This window comes from Hyalella azteca, unplaced genomic scaffold, assembly GCF_000764305.2.
Source record: "Hyalella azteca isolate HAZT.00-mixed unplaced genomic scaffold, Hazt_2.0.2 contig3312, whole genome shotgun sequence".
NCBI classification, from domain to species: domain Eukaryota; kingdom Metazoa; phylum Arthropoda; class Malacostraca; order Amphipoda; family Hyalellidae; genus Hyalella; species Hyalella azteca.
In genome coordinates, this window is record NW_025933564.1 from 368,306 (window position 1) to 387,332 (window position 19,027).

At 39.6% G+C, this 19,027-nt stretch overlaps 3 protein-coding genes across 4 annotated transcripts in view; 1 reads left to right on the forward strand and 2 right to left on the reverse strand.

Annotated features, from left to right (window-relative positions):
* The window catches only part of LOC108668757 (heparan sulfate 2-O-sulfotransferase pipe), a gene marked incomplete in the record, with an annotated part of 17,802 nt that extends 15,037 nt beyond the window's left edge, over positions 1 to 2,765 (forward strand). The window contains 1 exon segment of the mRNA XM_047879541.1: positions 842 to 2,765. Coding sequence (XP_047735497.1) covers positions 842 to 1,032 — 191 coding nt within the window.
* Positions 2,766 to 6,306: 3,541 nt separating this feature from the next.
* LOC108668765 lies at positions 6,307 to 11,143 on the reverse strand. The gene is made up of 5 exons (XM_018156016.2): positions 10,966 to 11,143; positions 10,488 to 10,690; positions 9,376 to 9,559; positions 7,945 to 8,077; positions 6,307 to 6,683 (listed from the first exon to the last, which is right to left on the reverse strand). Exons 1-5 carry the CDS (start codon positions 11,078 to 11,080, stop codon positions 6,413 to 6,415), a joined length of 906 nt encoding a protein of 301 aa, XP_018011505.1. The 5' UTR covers positions 11,081 to 11,143; the 3' UTR covers positions 6,307 to 6,412.
* Positions 11,144 to 14,774: 3,631 nt separating this feature from the next.
* On the reverse strand, positions 14,775 to 17,161 carry LOC108668759 (zinc finger CCHC domain-containing protein 10-like). 2 transcript variants are annotated; one of them, XM_018156010.2, is made up of 4 exons: positions 17,139 to 17,161; positions 16,791 to 16,978; positions 16,357 to 16,518; positions 14,775 to 15,469 (listed from the first exon to the last, which is right to left on the reverse strand). In XM_018156010.2, exons 2-4 carry the CDS (start codon positions 16,826 to 16,828, stop codon positions 15,163 to 15,165), a joined length of 507 nt encoding a protein of 168 aa, XP_018011499.1. In that variant the 5' UTR covers positions 16,829 to 16,978; positions 17,139 to 17,161; the 3' UTR covers positions 14,775 to 15,162. The 2 variants fall into 2 exon arrangements, with proteins under 2 accessions (XP_018011499.1, XP_018011498.1); XM_018156009.2 differs by lacking the exon at positions 17,139 to 17,161 and adding an exon at positions 15,847 to 15,913 and having other exon boundaries at positions 16,424 to 16,518.
* Between the last annotated feature and the right edge of the window lie 1,866 nt (positions 17,162 to 19,027).

Genomic DNA, 19,027 nt, shown 5'->3' on the forward strand with positions numbered 1-19,027 from the left:
GCTGTAGTATTGGAGTGAGTATCTTACGGCGCTGTAGTATTGGAGTATCGTACGGGGCTGTAGTATTGGAGCATCTTACGGCGCTGTAGTATTGGAGTATCGTACGGGGCTGTAGTATTGGTGTATCTTACGGCGCTGTAGTATTGGAGTGAGTATCTTACGGCGCTGTAGTATTGGAGTATCGTACGGGGCTGTAGTATTGGAGCATCTTACGGCGCTGTAGTATTGGAGTATCGTACGGGGCTGTAGTATTGGTGTATCTTACGGCGCTGTAGTATTGGAGTGAGTATCTTACGGCGCTGTAGTATTGGAGTATCGTACGGGGCTGTAGTATTGGAGCATCTTACGGCGCTGTAGTATTGGAGTATCGTACGGGGCTGTAGTATTGGTGTATCGTACGGGGCTGTAGTATTGGAGTGAGTATCTTACGGCGCTGTAGTATTGGAGTATCGTACGGGGCTGTAGTATTGGTGTATCGTACGGGGCTGTAGTATTGGAGTGAGTATCTTACGGGGCTATAGTATTGGAGTGTGTATCGTAAATTGATACACTATCAATTATAGTTAAGTCAGCCTATAACTGACGGCTTCTCAAGCTGAACCCACCGAGCACCAATGAGAAATCGGCCGATACGTGTACCTATTGTAAAGTTATGGTCTTATATTGTATAGTAATGGTAATATAATGTATAGTAATGGTCGTATAATGTAAAGCAATGGTCGTATAATGTAAAACACGTGCTAATTTTAATTTTTTAAATCTCTTTCACAATAATTAAAATATCTTAAATGTGGCGGAAGTTAAAAAAGTTCCGTGATTACCTTCTTGTTTCGCTGTGCAGACGAAGTGAGGCGGTTCTCCAAAGTGAACCAGAACATCTACAAGCCTAAGGTGCAGGAGTCGGTCAAGGATGTCGTGCGCAAGAACTTCACGAGGGAGATGGAGTTCTACGACTTCTGCAAGCAGAGACTGCATCGTCAGTATGCTGCACTCAACCTCCCACCTCACGCGCTCAACGACCTGGGCTCCTGACCGTCTGTTCCATCATCACAGCCCTCATCTTCTTGTCATCATTTCATTTAATTTAGATAATTTTCTGTTATTGTTATTGTTCAGCTTCGTGTTAGATCGCTAGGCAGGAAATGTTGCCACTGCTGGCCAGTCGCTAGCAGACTTTAGTAGTCGTTGTAACTATGACCTATTGAACAGCGTTGTAACTATGACCCATTGAATAACGTTGTGTATACGACAAAGACGTACTAAGATATAACCCTTATTTGCCTCGCTCAATTACAACCGAGCCTGTTGATTGTAAACATCCATGCCCCGAGTGTAAGCCTCCAGCCTGAGGCTGTCTTAGCTCCCCGTGAGAAGCTTTACTTTTCAAGCAATTCGGTGGACAGAGTTGATCCATCACCAACTTCCATTACGAGTACTGTTCAAAATACTGATCGGAGGAAACTCGATATGTGTTACGACTGGATACGATTAGTAGTGTACTTAAGGACATTATAATAATAGTAATATAGTATAGAATTTTGTCAGCTTTCATTAGGCAATATTAGCCTGTAACCGATTCTTAACCACCCATCCACTTTGCTGATTTCGATCTGAAATTTCATAAATTGTTGCGGGTCTCGAACTCCTAACTCGCTGCTCTAATCCTGGTAATCGCAACCATTCGGCTACCCCGAGCTTGATTGTGATTAATTTGGATTACAATTTGAAAAACATTTATTTCAATTTTAGGCGATGTCGGATTTTTCGGATTGTTCTGTGGTGATAGGTGCAGATGACCTATAGACTGTGGGATGGAACTTGCAAGACTACTTGATAATGTGTGTTTTGGTGCCTTTCGTTTGCAGTGTTAAAACTGTTCTTAGAAATTAGTCTCTAAAATGCATTCAGCTGAAGAGCCAAACAAATCTGGGTGAGTCTAAAAGCGGGCATTTCGAGGATTTTCTTATAATTCCAGTTCCATTTTTTTTCTGCAGAAAAAAAATTTTATGTGCAGACCCAAAATGAATGGTCTAGCCAGTAATCATTTTTTCAGTTTTTTTTAGTTTTATTTTTAAATCTTCTCTGCCAGTTCTCGGTACTAGATTTTGAGTTGTTTAAGTAAGTGTAAATATTTGTTAGAAAAGTTTAGAAATTTATTTCTTGCAGCGTGCTCGGTTTTGTTTGTGTTTATGCCGCTGCTGCAGGCGCTGTGAGGGCAACCCTCGGATGTCGAGGGTAGAGCGAGGGTCGGAAGTGTGATCCCTGTTCGAAGCCTCTCGGTTCTCAATCAGGGCCTTAATGTTATTTGTTGCTATAGCTCATTGTCTTCTACTGTTATTTATTGCTCTAGCTCATTGTCTTCTACTGTTATTTATTGCTATAGCTCATTGTCTTCTACTGTTATTTATTGCTATAGCTCATTGTCTTCTACTGTTGTTCGTTGCTATACCTCATTGTCTTCTAGTGTTATATATTGCTATACCTCATTGTCTTCTAGTGTTATATATTGCTATAGCTCATTGTTTTCTACTGTTACCTATTTTCTACTCTTATTTGCTATAGCTCATTGTCTTCTACTGTTATCTATCTTAGCTCACTGTCTTCAACCCTGGCCCTATTTCATGAGATCGCGTTTTCTTCAGTATTGCATAATGGTCGATATTGCGCCGTGGTGTGCCTGTAATTCATATGAATACATTCTTGAATGCATGCGCTGTGTATCTAATATCCCTCGCCCGGTATGCTATGAATAAGTAATATTAAAGATTTTGTGTGAATTGGAAGACAATCATACAACAAATTCATCAATCAATAATGACCGCGAAATCCGGAATTTAAAGTTTTCTCCACTACAAAAATATTAATTGTTGAAAACATATGTTGAGAGCGTAGATTTTTTACGTAAATCATCATGAGCTTTCTACGCACCACCTTGAGTGAAGATTATTTGTATTATTTGCTCTTGTTGCTCATGAAATAACATCTGAGTGATGACAATCTTATTTCGACTTTTATATTCATGACGACCTTGACTGAAAAGCTTATTAATAAAAATTCAGTAAATAATTATTATTCTCAATTACAACTATCTATTAGATAGATTCACTTTTTTCATTCATGACGATATTGACTAAAATGGCTCCGAATAACAATTCATTCAGTCGTCAACACGTTGATTCCAAAGTGGTACATATGCGTACCACAAAATGTATTTCTCCAGGACGTAGTGGTACATAATTCAGGGTTGCCAGATGGCCTAAAAACGGCCAAGTCCGGGAACAAAAAAGGCCATATAAGTGATATAACTCAATATATAATAGTATATTTGTAGGTTCTGGTGTGAAAATTCCATTTTTATAAATTTAATTAGGAAGTACCTATATCATAAATTTCAGCCGGCCAACGTTATTGAAAAAAAAAACTAAATCGCAGAATTTGTCCGGAAAAAAGACCGTCTGGCAATAATAGTTCAAAAAATGAAATACTAGTACAATATGATGCAATCAGAGCCAACGTGTAAATTATCATTCAAACAACGTTATTCAATATTAGGTTTTTTGCTTCATTTGAATTGACGAGTTTTTGCCAGTATACTTGATGAAATTGACAAATTGTGGATATTCTTTAGAGTATCCAATATTAAAATTATTAAACTATACGAATTATTAAACATTATTACTCTCTCTTAACAAGTCTAAGTGATAAGCAATAGGCAAGAAACAGACGAGACGCTAGTCAAAAAAAGAAGGCGCTGTGGGACCCTTCCTTTTATGAAATACTATTGCGAGGCTTAATCCGACGACGGAACTTCAGACCTCAAATTGCCGAATTTTGAACGCAATCAAGTAACATCTTGTGGCTGAACTGAAAGTTTTGCCTACAAACAAAGAAGTCGAGCATAATCAGAAAAATAAATAAATAAAAATTTGTCCAAATATCGATCTAGTTAGGCTCGGTGAAGTGGCGTACGGTATCAGTGACACGGCCATCGACTTCTGCTCGTGCTGTGGCTATGAGAGAGTTTCTATTTGGACAATACGACCCATTAATTTTAATGAGTGGATTAACTGGAGTTTGTATATATTATTGATGACACTAAGGTGACTCTGTGTGATGTATTGTTTTAAAATACATGAGTTACATCAGGCGTCGATGTCTAGCAAAAACAGCTTTAATTACGAAGTTGAGACCACGTTTGAGTAGCTGACTAGAAACAACGTGTTAGGCACGTCTCGGACAAAAACGCGGCCTCTCTCACGGCCGGTCTCGCGGCCGGACTCCAAATTCAGTGAGCGTAGCGTAGAATATCTCGCAAAATACTGAACGTAGCTCGATGAAACTTGGTACACATAATCATTAGAGCCTAACGGTGATGTTTAGCTCGTGACAATTTTTCAAAATTCGCCTTCATTCCTGAGTTATATGAATATACGTGGTGAAAATTGCAGTGAGCGTGACATTTCTTCTAAAGTAAAGCTACGTTCAGTATTTTGCGAGATATTCCACGCTCACTGAATTTGGAGTCCGGCCGCGAGACCGGCCGTGAGAGAGGCCGCGTTTTTGTCCGAGACGTGCGTTTTTGTCCGAGACGTGTGTTAGGCCTTAGGTAGCGTCCTGTATTTGTCTACCGATACCGAAATTAGAACATCAATATTATTTCAAATATTCAAGTACCGGTATTCATGAAGAAACAATTCACAGGATATTGAAAAATTTGGTTGTTTTGAACAGCTGTCTGAATAATCGCTAATTCAGTAATTTGAGATTTGTAGTAGCGCAAATTAATTAATTATCAATATTTTTAGTATTTATTAATATTTTCGTTAGCACAAAATGCAGAAATTGTAGGTAACGCTTTGAGACCTCTGGTACATTAATTACTTTATTAAAGAAAAAATAAATGTCCGATAAAGGCCTTTATTTCTTGCGAAATAAGGAAAGACTTTTTTTGTTGGAATGGTGAGTGTGTTTTTTTTTTTTTGTTGGAATGGTGAGTGTGGGAGGCCTTTTTAAAAAAAATAAAATAAAAAAAAAATAAAAAAAGGAAAGACTCTTCACGTTTTTCAAAGCATTGTTTATATAACTGTTCTTCAGCCCCTCCGGCGGCTTATGAAACAACCTCCCCCTTACAACCTCGGGACCGTGGGCCCGATCCGGCCCACAAATATGCCCCGAATATGTCGGAATATTCCGACGAATATGTCGGGAATTGTGTGGCACTGCTGTACGTATTCTCAAGGTGTATGTTATATTTTTCTACGCTAAACCTGTTTCAGACTTCATCTCAGACGCTTAAAAATGCGGTAAGTCGACAAAAAATCTTGTCTTGATTTCTTAATGTGGTTGGAGAATTTATGATGTGTGTTGCACATGAACTATTACGACATTGAAGAGTTTTAATCAAAACTAATATGTACAATAGTGATTCAATAATAATATTAATAATAACTGAGGCAGTGATTTTGGCTTAGGTATGAAGGAGTTGGTGGTCTTAGTATAAAAGTTTTTCGTTGGGTTGATCCCTCAAGCCGTGAAGGTCATCAACGAAAGTCATGAGAATTAATCATTTACCAGTAAATTATCTCGGCTAAATGCCACCTCCTCTCCATTGAATTAACGGTTCAGTGCACCGGCCACCAAAACAAATGGAAACGCATCAATTTTTGGGCATTGCAGGAAACACATTTTGCGTTCCAACTCGCTGATACAATCTCGGAGACCTTAAATCAATCGAGATAATCGAGATAATCTTTAATCACTCCGAAATAATTGGTTTGATCGGGACAATAAGAGAATAATAACCACTGAAGAATATTCTTGTTTACGATATATTATCAGAATCATTTATTGAAGGAAAAACTATATAAAAAATGGACAGAGTATATACAGCACATAGATGAAAAGGAAAATTTTCAAAAAGAGGTCTCCTCCTCTCGCTTCCTATTTTACACAAATGTCGACAAATGTTAAAGCATCAATATAGCATTTCATGCCGCTATAATTACGTTGTTTTAACTTACACATTAGAATATTTGTACAGAAATGCAACATATTTCTGTTAAACCCTCTGGTAAAACATTATCAGTTAGTCTGATAAGAAAGTATAAGGCTTTCATAGAAGCGCTGTTTATGAGGCTGTTATAGAACAGTCATTTAACCCTCCACCGCCTGACACGAGTAACCGGAGCAATATTAGTAGTATATTAGTATTATTAATATAACTATCATTCATTGATCTTATATAATATTAGTATTAAATATTATTAACTGAAGTAGTTCATCAGCGTACAATTCATTAATAAACTATCGGCGAAGTGGTTGATAAAGAAGTCAGTATGGATAGAAGTCACAGTCAGCAGTGCTGGAAGTCACAGTCAGCAGTGCTGGAAGTCACAGTCAGCAGTGCTGGAAGTCAGTGCCGTGTACGCGGCCATGTCCACGGTACCAGCGAACAGCGGCCTTCCAGCAGCGTCACTGACAGCAAAGGAGAGCTTGGGCCTGCCAGCACACGCTGCCTGCCCTTGTCGCCTGCAGCATCCTTCATGTCGCCTGCAGCATCCTTCATGTCGCCTGCAGCATCCTTCATGTCGCCTGCAGCATCTTTAATGTCGGCTGCAATGCACTTCACTTCCTTAAACTCACGATGCATGCACACATCTTGTCCCGTGACACAAATGCCGTACCTAGAATATTATGACAAAATGAGCTGGCTAGGTTTGTCCAGATATTCCATGTATTTTTTTAAATTATATATCTCGTCAAAATTATAGGAGGAACTAATGTGAAGAACCTGGGAAAACCCAGGCACCAAAAAAACGCTTCGGATATACTGTATACAATTATAAAGTAGTGCAGGTTCTGAAGCGTGCTGGCTAGACTGTGACTACATGGTTAAGGAAGAAATTGAAAAAAGATTCAAGATGGGCATAAGTCTTCAGTGCAATAATCGGCATACAAGATTAAGTTACAACGTATAATTCAGTCTACATTTTAAGAACGTCGTATTATTGAACTAAGTGATTTAAGTACGGTCGCTTCACATATTTCTACAAATTATATATACGATTAATTTAAATTTACTATCAAGGATATTATCTTCTATAACCTGGACAATAACGAGTGATATGAGTACAGAAATATAGCTGCTATCACTGCCAAAAATTGCGAGCATCATAGAGCCTGAGACGCGTTAAGAAGAAACAACTTGTGCCTGGTTGACGCAACCTTGTGACCTTATGATGAGTTTCGGACTTCTCAGTCCCGCTGATGCGCCGCCTTCGTCATCCTCCGTCTCCGAGTCGTCGCTAGGCAGATCACCCCGCCCTCGGGTCCCGGATGTAACGTTGGACGTGTTCCGTCTATTTGCCCTCCTTTGGGCCAGCTGATGCAAGATGCTGTTGCTTGTCACACCTTCTTTCGTTGTAATATGTCATTATTTTGGAGGTCTCACTCTCAAAGTTGGGAGCCAGTCCGTTTATCATCTTCCAAGTGTACAGTGTGATATACCTGTCTTTTCTCCTCTCCAGTGAGTACAGTTCCAGGTGTTTCAGCCTTCCCCAGTAGTTCAGGTTCAGCTCCCTCATGCCGCTGATCCCGTACGTGAAGGTCCGCTGCACTGCCTTCAGTTTCCGCACCGCACCCGCCTTGAGTGGCGACCAAAGCTGGCAGCAATACTCAAGATTGGGTAGCACGAGGGCTCTGAAGAGTGTAAACATTGGTGCTGCTTCTCTCGTTCGAAATGTCCGCCATATCTACCCCAACCGTTGCCGGCTGCGTGCGACTATTTCCTCGATATGGGCATCGAACGTGGCTTCAGTATTCATCAACTCATCAACCATTTCATCATAAAGCAGTTGAGGTATACATTGATATCGCTATAATTATATCATGTTATTATCATAATATAATGTATAAATATTACTAGAAAATGGTATTATTACAGACCTGTACTCGGTAGGACATCCCAGCGACACGCGTCCTCTGGTCGCCACGACGCTGGAGTCGCCATGCAGCCTCGGGACGGCAACCTCGAGTGACATTGACGAAAACTGCCACGTCATGCCACCACTGTAGTTACCTGCCATCAACGTCTACATGAGAGCAGTGGCAACAGGCACTACTGCCACTACCAAGTGCCGTACTATAGCGTTACCATCTACAGTTCTTGTCAGTGGCTCGAACTCCGGGCAACCGCAGCAAAACAATTTTCTGTCAATTGCTCTTTGTAAAGAATTGACACATAACACATATATATTTTTATAATATTTTACGATATTTTCTTTCGTGATTGCAAAGAATTCATTATATTTCAAGGATGGCACCATAATTCCTTACATTGCCAAAACTGCCTTCCAGAATATTATAAGTCATGCCTCTTAAGTCTAAACTCTATGGGCTTTATAATATTTTAAAGTGTCCTCTCAGAGAACATTTGTCCAAATATTGATCATGTATCAATCGAATTCTATATTATTTACTTTAATATTTGATATACCGTATGCAGTTATTAACTAAATGGTTTTGTTGCTCGCCTCATTGTATGTCCGAGTGAAGTATATCATTCAGCACAATAATTTTTTACACTACTAATATATACTCTACATACACTACATATATATTGCCAAAAAATGCATGCCGGCCGTTTATAACGGACTTTCTGATATTTGTGACCGGAAACATTAGAACCTTTAGTTTTGTTAAAGAAATAAGAAGCGTACGTTTATCGATAGCTAATGTTCTACTCTCCCTTTACTAATTTTCCGAAAATCTGAAAAAAGTTTGGATGCTTCTTACCAATAACAACGTGAGCGTCTTCGGCTTGCATGGAGGAAAGAATTAACACATGACACATATTTTTATAATATTTTCTTTCATAATTGCAGAGATTTTATTATATTTGCCATACCATAATTCCTTCCATTGCGAAAATTGCCTTCGAGAATGCTCTAAGTCATGCGTCTTAAATCTAAACTCTATGGGCTTAATAATAATTTAAAGTGTCCTCAGAGAACATTTTTCCAAATATTGAAAATGTATCAATAGAGTTCTATTTTATTTTATTTAACATATGATATTTTTGCCGTGATTAAATAAATAATTTTGTAGCTAACCTCATTTTATATATTGTATATACCGAGTGAAATATATCATTCAGCATTATAATTTTTTACACTTTATATAAATATATACATACATATTGCCAAAAAATGCTTGCTGACCGTTTATAACGGACTTTCTGATACTGATAACCGGAAACATTCTAACCTTTCATTTTGTTAAAGAAATAAAAAGCGTGCTTTTGTCGGTAGCTTTTGTTCAACTCTCCCTTTACTAATTTTCCTAAAAGCTGAAAGCCAAAGTTTGTATTCTCCTTACCAATAAGAACGTGAGCGTGTTCGGCTTGAATGGAGGAAGTGTGACATGTGACGTCATTTACACGCAGCGTGACGTCATCGGCAGCCAATTGTAAGCTGTTCAAGTGAAGACTTTGCAAGTTGCATTCTATTTTCGGAGCATTAACCTCCACACTGCCGCCCTGGATCATGTCCCCGCTAATACTCTGAAAAAAAAAAACAGTTAAGGTATTTTTGCTCGAAAAATGCCAAATGGTGACTGTTAAATTTTTACTCCGCAATTCATTTTGCATCTCAGAAAGGAAGCCTCCTTCTAAATCTTAACGTATAAAATAGAGTTGACTGGGTGGCGTTAAACGCAGATTAGGAGCTAAAAGAATGGTTATTACTCGATTTTGTGGCCTGTCAAACTGTATGCAAAGATCTTCTTGAAACCCTTCTTCACTTGGCTAAAAAGGTTTGAGCAACGTGGGGGCTTTCTTTCATCTTCCGGAATGTGTAAAAAAAAAACATTTTTAACTGGAGTGTTGAAAATCAGTTTTTCTTAACTCCAATTGCCACCATAGCTCCCACTATGAGCACCGCTCGTGCTTACATTTGATCTTCCTTCCTTCCTCACAGGCAAAAAGTTGTCTTTTGTTCGAAGGAAATTATACTTACGCTGCCAAGTAGTGAATACCGTACTCGGTATTTTTTGGCAAACGAAATGGCGCTAGCCAAATTTATCGAAATTTTTAGTCAAAGCCAAATTTATCGAAATTTTTAGTCAAGTGTCTAATGGTGCAGATGCATATCCGTCACTAAAGTCTGTTCTTCACAGTATAATAAATGTAGTTGCCTAATTATACTGATTTAGTTTATTTACCCAAATGATAAAAGTTTAGTAGCACTACTTAAGTGCATATAATCACGCTGGTGCTGTTACATGAGCTGAGTTGATCAGTTCACCATTTTCTCGCGAAGCCGCAACTGAAGAGTTATTAAGTTCAAGCTCTTATTATATATTATTATTATAATAATTTACCATATTTAAAATATGTTAAAAATATTATTATAATTGTATAATATAATTGTAGTTTCTTGTACTCAATCGTACAGTATTATTGCATGCAATAAGTATTACGCTTGGCTCACAAGCACTCGAGTTGCCGATGCTTGCAGCGAACTTAGCAGCTTTCCTTTCACTAGCAAAGGTCCAGAAGAGGTCCTATAAATGACCTGCAGACTCTGCAGGCGGTTCACTGCAGCGCCACCTTCCTCTGTAGCGATGCGCACGCGTGCGTTCTGCAGGCCCTGCACCTCAACACGACCCTGCGCCTGCAGAGCTGCCTCTACGTCTGGACACACAGTGTTACGTTGTGTTTTATCATCATGTTTATATTAATTAATAAGGTATTCGAGAGAATATATTGAGGTATTACGTACATTGATTGAACTGAAAATTATTATAATTCGTCGATTTTAATCAGGACCTCTGTCACAGGAAGCTAGGATCGAACACGCATCTCTCTGCTCCAATCCTGATATTCTAAACGATTGGGCCCCTGGTGTTTAAAAGTAAAATAATCATGCAACACATTTACAGTTATGCACACGCATAGGAAACACTAACCATACTTGACAGGAAGTTTGACTTCGCAACAAACGTCGACTTCGCTGGTCGTGGAGCGACGCAGGGCCGTAACATTCACAACGGAGGCGTCTGCCTCACTGACCGCCACAGTCATGGTGGGCCCAGCCTCGTCTACCGCAGCCGTGGCGAGTAACCTCACGCCACAAACGCTGCCACAGTGGTGCTGCATCATAGACATAAAGTGAGTGTTGCTACCAAGAGTCCAAGACCAAGAGTTAGTCTATACGGGCCAGACAATAAGTCCAGCAGCTATCTCAATCAATCGTCAATTATGGAAAGATCGGGTTCCAAAGGCCGGATCCCTTGTGAATCAAGTCACGAAAAGTGCAAGAATCGGCAACAGGCCTATTTCTTCAGGGCAGACACTTCTATTCTATTATACAAGTAACACAGCAACGCGGCGAACATCATGAATGCGAGAGAGATATTCGTCCCAGGTTTCCGTACCCACATTTTGACATATATCAGATATGGTTGCAATATCTACATTAAACTCAGGGAGGCTAATGTTATTGTTATTCTTTAAATGCATTCACTGGATAAATTTTCTGACGCTAGCAGCTGTACTCTAGAGTTTTGAACAGCTCGGCCGTTCGTTCACTGATTGCTTTCTGCTATAATTATTACTTGGCCTTAATCATCTCGGGTGAGACTTGTGTCCCACACTTCTAATAACTATGAGTAAGGAATTGACTAAAAGTTCAGAATTAATATTATAGTAATGATGTTTGACCTCTCTGCTCCAATCTTGGTACTCTGAACTTTAACCACTGGGCCACCCTGCCCACCACTGGGCCACACATTGGATACTTTCATTACATCGGATACTTTCCGCAGTTTAATGATTAACACAAATTTGCATAATAAATTGCATTAAATTTTGCAATTACAAAAATTGACCCCCTTGCCTCGTAATGCGATGGTGCGAAAGTTTGCTTGACAATTCCGTCAAAACGTCGGACGACAAAGATACTTCACAATTGCAACGACCAATAACTAAGCTATCCCGCAGGTACGTAGTGTCATGTTTGGAGTTGAAAATATTGAAAATGTTTAAAATAATCTAAATCTCATCAGATTACTATAGATTACTATTTGTTCACCTTTATTTTGTAAGATTGCAGTACATTAAAGGCTTAATACCCGTGGTGGTGACAGATTGTGTTGCCGCACAGCTTGACGTGGGCCAATAGGTGTAAACAAGACTTCTAACTTAGATATAAAGAGAAGAGGTACTAAATCAGCATCAGCTGATCTATCTAAAAATTGCTGCAAAAACATGGGAATTGTTTAGTTGAAATTGGTCACAGGATTACCGCTGGAAGCAAGTAAATTTGCAATAATAAAATTGGCTGGTTTGTAGTAGCTTCGACTTCGAGTAATCGCACGACACAGCTTACCTATAAAAGCGTCGTTAGCACTCACCTCTAAGTCAGGCACGACGATGAAATGCACGTCGCCTGAGAGGCGCAATGTCCCGTAATACGGTCGCACTGACACCACTTCTGCCTTAGTCTCTACTAACGAAACTATTGCGTCGCTTGCACTACCGTTGTAGGTGACACTAGTTCCGGCGTCACAGGGAACTGTTGTAGTCAGACTTCGACGAGCATACGGTAAGACTTTGGTAAACTGAGCTTGGCATATGAAACTAGGAGCACACGGACGAGAACTCAGTAACGGTTTGCTTCTCTTGCAACGTGAAGATGAAGTCCGCACTTGCGAGCAAGTAAAAGCTGCCGCCATCCCACCCGGGGTGCTGCCGTGACGCCGGCATCCAAGCAGAAAGGTCGACCTCTTTGCTAGCATCACCAGACTTAACGATACTTTGCTACGAAATCACTCTCTAAAACCTCGTTTGGAATTGCGGTGTGTAATCAACCAAGTTTGAATTACTCTGAAAAAAAAAAAATAGAAATAAAAAAAGTGAGCGAAGTTCCAACAGGAAAATACTAGAATTATTTTCTTAGCATGTATAGTACATGCCATTTTCCATATTTAATTGTGGTTTTGTGCACACACATTCTGCTGATATTCTAAATACCTGCTCGGAAATATTTGTATCACTTTTGGAACTTTAGAGCTTAATAGAACATAGGGCGGAATAATCACATTCATTAACAATAAATGAGTTACTCGTTTGTCTTTGTGTGACACGGGACTCCCCGGGGAGAGTTAAGTCCCCTATAAACCCTGATGAGTGGCAACTCGTCAAGGCAATTTCCTGGGGGCGCAAGTTGGTTCTTCAACGCCAAACAATTCATAAGGGATCGTACGAAATCACCGCTAGTGTCTTCTTTAGATAACCTAGACCATCTTCGGCTCATTAACGTTTGACAAAACTGTTCCAGCCGAGATTATCACTGCAAGTTTACGTGTTTCTAGCAGCAATCCCGCGACGTTACCACTGCAAGACGTGTTTCCTGCAGCAATCCTGCGACCAGGTTACCACTGCAAGACGTGTTTCCTGCAGCAATCCTGCGACCAGGTTACCACTGCAAGACGTGTTTCCAGCAGCAACAGGCAACTGTTGTATTGTATTGTAACAGCCTCCCTGATAGCATCGTTGACGCTCCGAGTATGAACGCCTTCAAGAACAGACTAGACGAAGCTATGCAGGANACCTCAATATATACAAGTTTATTTGTAGGTTCCGCTATAAAAATTCCATTTATTTTCTTTTTGCAGTATTTAAAATTTAATTAGGAAGTACCCTTATCACACATTTTACCCGGCCAACGCAATTGAGAAAAACTAAATCACGAAACTGGTCCGGAAAAAATGACCGTCTGGCAACCCTGTTTAAAAACAGTACAAAAAATGAAATAATAGTACAAGATGAAGCAATCGGAGTCAAAGTGTTAAAATGCCTAGCAAATTACAGACCAGGCAGTAAGTCCAGCAGCTATCTCAATCAATCGTCAGTTATGGAAAGATCGGGTTCCAAAGGCCGGATCTCTTGTGAATCAAGTCACGAAAAGTTCAAGAATCGGCAACAGGCTATGGGCCTATTTCTTCAGTGCCGACACTTCTATTCTAATCCTACGACCGAGTCACCTGGCAGGGGCCATTTAATAAGGTCTGGCAGATGTCTTCAATGATGTTCGAGCTATCGCATGCAGTTTTGTTATGCAGCTGGCAAAATGGATATTAATCACGATGATGCGTCATTTTATCTTAAACATAACTCTTAATTTGTTTAAAATTGAAACTCTTCTTAGAATTTAAGACAAATTTTATTTGAATTTTGAGCACAGGAAAAACGAGCTGGACTTGCCTAAGAAATAACTCGGTAGCTACATTGAGGGACCTTCAAAAATCCTAACAATTGATGTAGCAAATCTGAATATTTTGTATTGTTTCAATGACGAGAATGAAAGAACCTACATACATTAAATTGTAGCATCAGCATTTGAAAAAAATTTGTAATATTCGTTCGTAGGAAGTATACTAGCATGACAGGACGGAGGCACCAGTTCTTCATACAAATATGAAAATGACTTAATGCATGATAAACATATCGGAAAGCGGAAATGATGCGATGTGAGTAAAATATCGTGAAAATTAGTTGATGGATGGCGTAGAACACCAACTTCTATTACACGTCAAGTTCGATATGGAATAATCAATATTTCGATCTTGATGAAACTCGGTAGAATTAACTCCCCAACTTATTAATTTAATTAAATACAATTATTATATACACGCGCTAATTCAGTAATCTAGTCAATTGGACTCCTCTTGATTCAATTATTAATGATTTTGGAGGCTAAACCCCCAATTGACAAAATTATTTTGTGTGCGCTTGCATTTTGATAAATAATAGCAAAATAATTTTGGCGAACAACTCGCAATAAACAAGTTTACGATGTTAAGCGACTATTATAAAATAGACACAAAGTAGCAAAGTTTTGCGACAAGCTCACACACACTTTGCACGAGCAAACACCCTCATTTGTCTATCCAGGATCTCTAGCAATGAGTCACGCTGATATACAAGAGACGAATATATTTGCAGCATAAATTCAAAAATTGATACGAAATCAATTAAAAAGTCTCACCCTGATATATCAGCGACATATATTATTGTTGTATCAATTCAACAGTTGATTTGAAATCAATTATTGTCGCCGTTTAAGAAGTTAATTAGAGAGCCATCTTATAGTTCGGCCGCCCCTAGGACTGCGCGGCCTTGGTAGCGCCTTCAGCGGATGTGGGTCTCCGCTTCGAGCGACTGCTGCGCGAATATTTCTTCTTTGTCTTCTCATCAGAAGACGATAATGATGATGATGATGATGAGTCAGATGAATCCGAAGACGATGATGACGATGATGAAGAGGAGGAGGAGGAGGAGGAAGATGACGATGATGATGAAGACGACGAGCTTGTCGACCCAGAATCATCAGAGTCACTCGACGATGAATTACGTTTAGCTTTCTTGGCGCTGCGAGATTTCGTTTTGGAAGACGCCGCACGTTTTGCTCTGCAAAAAGTTGCGCGCAATAGATCAATAAAAACAAGGGACTCAAGTCACAAAAGTGCGTCATGGCAATGCACAGGAAAATTGAAGCGATGAAATAACAAATTCTTCACCAGGCGAAGGCTCTGTTGCCTTGAGACGCGGGGCTAAAGATATCAGAAACGGAACAAGAAACATCAGAAACAATTACCAAAACTAGCAGTCGTATTATTATTACGAATGTTACATTATACGTGATATGGGGGTAAGTTGAGTCGTATTATTATTCACACAACGAGCATCACATAATGATTATTACGCACTATTACTAGTATGTAGTATGCCGCATTCTACGTATTACTATGTAGTATGCGGGAAAAGTAAGCATATCTTTTACTCACAGGAGTTGCTGCGTCTGCTGCTGCTGGTTCACTTTAATATTCTTATTAAGCATCGCGGTGCGCGTGTCTCTGTGTACATATTTCAGCAAGGCACAGGAAAATTGAGGCGATGAAATAACAGGTTCTTCACCAGGAACGGAGGCTCCGTTGCCTTGAGACGCGGGGCTAAAGATATCATGAGAAACGGAACAGGAATCATCAGAAATGAAACAGGAAACATCAGAACCGGAACAAGAATCATCAGAACGGAACGAGCCAGCAAGTGGTTTAGGAATCATGATATTGGCGACAAGCCACAAGGACAAGCAGTTTTGAGTAGATTTGTAATATTCTAGCAGTTCAAACATAAGGACAATTACTAAAACTAGCAGTCGTACTATTATTACGAATGTTACATTGTACGTGATATGTGGGTGAGTTAAGTCGCGTTATTATTCACGAAACGAGCATCATATTATTATAATTATTATAATGTAGTATGCGGGTAAAGTAAGCATAGCTTTTACTCACAGGAGTTGCTGCGTCTGCTGCTGCTGGTTCACTTTAATATTCTTATTAAGCATCGCGGTGCGTGTATCTCTGTGTACATATTTCAGCTGACCTCGGCACTCGAACGTCCAGTGCCCCAACTGAAGACATTTCTGGCACCTGAAGCTCTCAGCCGACGCCTTGCTGTAAGTCATACCATATTTACACTTATTTATTATCTACGAGTAATATAGATGGACTAACACTCACCTAACCTCACCCCGACAACCCCTAATATAGAATAGATTTTAACATATACACTCGCAAACTCGCAATCCTGTTGATACGAATTAGAATGGCACGGTAATTTATTTCGTATCATAGAATAGCACGGTTCTCGATATACAGAAATTCGTTCATAACATGAGAATTTTTGTTAAGTATTCAGATCGTTGGCCTTCATAAATCAAACTCACGGTTTCTGGCCGATGACTGGCAGCATCCCGGACGGCATGTCGAGGCCCCAACACCTGCACACTTCTGTACAACGCTGCTCCCAACGTTCCCAGTATAGCGCAGTTCCCAACGTCTGGTCTGTACACTTCAACAGTACAACGCGGCTCCCTACGACTGTACACTTCAGCAGTACAAAGCGATTCCCAAACTTCTGGTCTGTACACTCAAGCAGTACAACGCGGTTCCCAACGTCTGGTCTGTACACTCCAGCAGTGCAACGCGGTTCCCAACGTCTGGTCTGTACACTTCAACAGTACAACGCGGCTCCCTACGACTGTACACTTCAGCAGTACAAAGCGATTCCCAAACGTCTGGTCACAACACTTCTGTACAACGCGGTTCCCAAGTCTGCTCTGCACACTTCAGTACAACGCGGTTCCCAACGCTTAGCTACCGAACAAATCTGGCCGGTTTATTACAATAATCCCTCCGGTGTCAAGAAGTGGTGGCAATTAACAGACACGGCTATGGGTTACCAAGGCCGCCCTATGCTATTATAATGAAGTACCTACAAGGAATCACATAGCAACCGTTAATGTCACGATCAAATCAAGCAGGGTTAAAACACGTGGGTAGATGTTAGAAAGATTAAGATGGAAAAGCCTTAGTCAAAATCAAGCGGTTAAAAGGAAAGAAATTGAGAGTCATTTGAAATTTGAATTAAACTAATCTAATGGTTGTTGAAGTTAAAGAGAATCGATTTTTTCCAGTCATGTATTGCTTCTGAGAAAACGAACATTACAGGATGATACCAGACAAATGTCAATATTCAGTTGACACTCTGTCCGCGTTGTTATGGGTTGTCACTCTTACTACTGGAAAGTGGTGGTAACCTTGATCCCACTTGGAGAAGTAACGCTCCCCCAGTTCCGAGTTAATGTGAAATTATTTAGAATCTTGAAATTCATGAACATTATCTATATTTGTGTTACCAGTGCTCTCCATCTCATTCTCTTTGCCCTTTGCAGACCATTATTTCATGTATCAGTGGTGATTAAAATCAAATCTTCTATCCGCCATTATATCGTACTCACACTACTGCCTGTGGCTGGTGAGTAGTAGTTGCCAAGATATACCTTTTTAAATCACTGCTCATATATTCAGTGGTAAAGATTTCAATGTTGTGTTTTTGATAATACTGTTCTTGAGGAGAAATATATTTATGTTATCCTGCTTGATAGTTTATTGTGTATATATGTTTTGAAGTTTGTATTGATGTTGTGTATAATAATACTGGTGTTGATAATGTAAATATTTAATGGTGTTGATAATATTGTTAGGTATTGATAATGTAAATATTATACAGAAGCATCTTCAAGTACTTTCATGAGCAACCCATGCCCCGTTTGCCCGGTTGTACAGTTGCCCGGTTGCCAGTTGTCAGGCTTCCCCGTTAAACGGTTATTTGGGTATACGGTTCTGGTTGCCCAGTTATCCAGCTTGTAGTTAAGGTGATACCTGCTAGTTGGGTTCCACCCAGTTCCCCAGTTAATGGTTATACAGTCATCCAGTTATTTGGCTAGGTTTTTTGATTTAGAGCTCTCTCTTAGGTTTAAATTTCAAGTCCCTTTATAATGAAGTTAAGTTTTGTATCAGAATAAAATAAAGTTGAACAAAAGAGAAAAACAGCTGGTGGACAGGGATGGCTATAAGGGGAGTTGGAATGCCATCTTTTATTTAACCCTTTAGATTTTAAAGAACCTTGAATAACTTCCCTCGCTTAACTAATAAAGACGACCCATTACAGCGTGAAGGTTGGGTGGTCACGTATGAAGCTAAGACGGCAGAGTGCGGTAACCTTCTATAACAACATTCACTATAGCTAACATTCAATAATCATGAACAAAATATTTCAATGGAGATAAGTGGCCGATATGAACGAAGACACATGCACAAACTAGAAACGCCGGAATGAAATCATTCCTATTTGACTTGCAATTTTTCCAAAAACCCAATATAGAATACGCTTGAGCAAAATTATTAGGGTAACAAAATCTAATTAATTCTATGGACATTGGCCAAAGATACATACCGTAACGAATTATTGTTGAGTTACACGGTACATAACATTTCCCGCACAATAGCGTAACGAATTATCGTTGAGTTACACGGAACACAACATTTCCCGCACTATACCATAACGAATTATCGTTGAGTTACACGGAACACCACATTTCCCGCACTATACCGTAACGAA

What these genes read in the sequence shown, in the direction of transcription:
- LOC108668765 (XM_018156016.2), bottom strand. Translation starts at nt 11,080, where the DNA reads ATGACTGTGGCGGTCAGTGAGGCAGACGCCTCCGTTGTGAATGTTACG. An exon ending in CAAACTTCCTGTCAAGTATG is followed by an intron (nt 10,691 to 10,965) that starts GTTAGTGTTTCC and finishes CTGTGTGTCCAG; the next exon opens with ACGTAGAGGCAGCTCTGCAG. An exon ending in GGATGTCCTACCGAGTACAG is followed by an intron (nt 6,684 to 7,944) that starts GTCTGTAATAAT and finishes ATAATATTCTAG; the next exon opens with GTACGGCATTTGTGTCACGG.
- LOC108668759 (XM_018156010.2), bottom strand. Translation starts at nt 16,828, where the DNA reads ATGCCGTCCGGGATGCTGCCAGTCATCGGCCAGAAACC. An exon ending in CCAGTCATCGGCCAGAAACC is followed by an intron (nt 16,519 to 16,790) that starts GTGAGTTTGATT and finishes TATGACTTACAG; the next exon opens with CAAGGCGTCGGCTGAGAGCT. An exon ending in CAGCAGACGCAGCAACTCCT is followed by an intron (nt 15,470 to 16,356) that starts GTGAGTAAAAGC and finishes AACTTTTTGCAG; the next exon opens with AGCAAAACGTGCGGCGTCTT.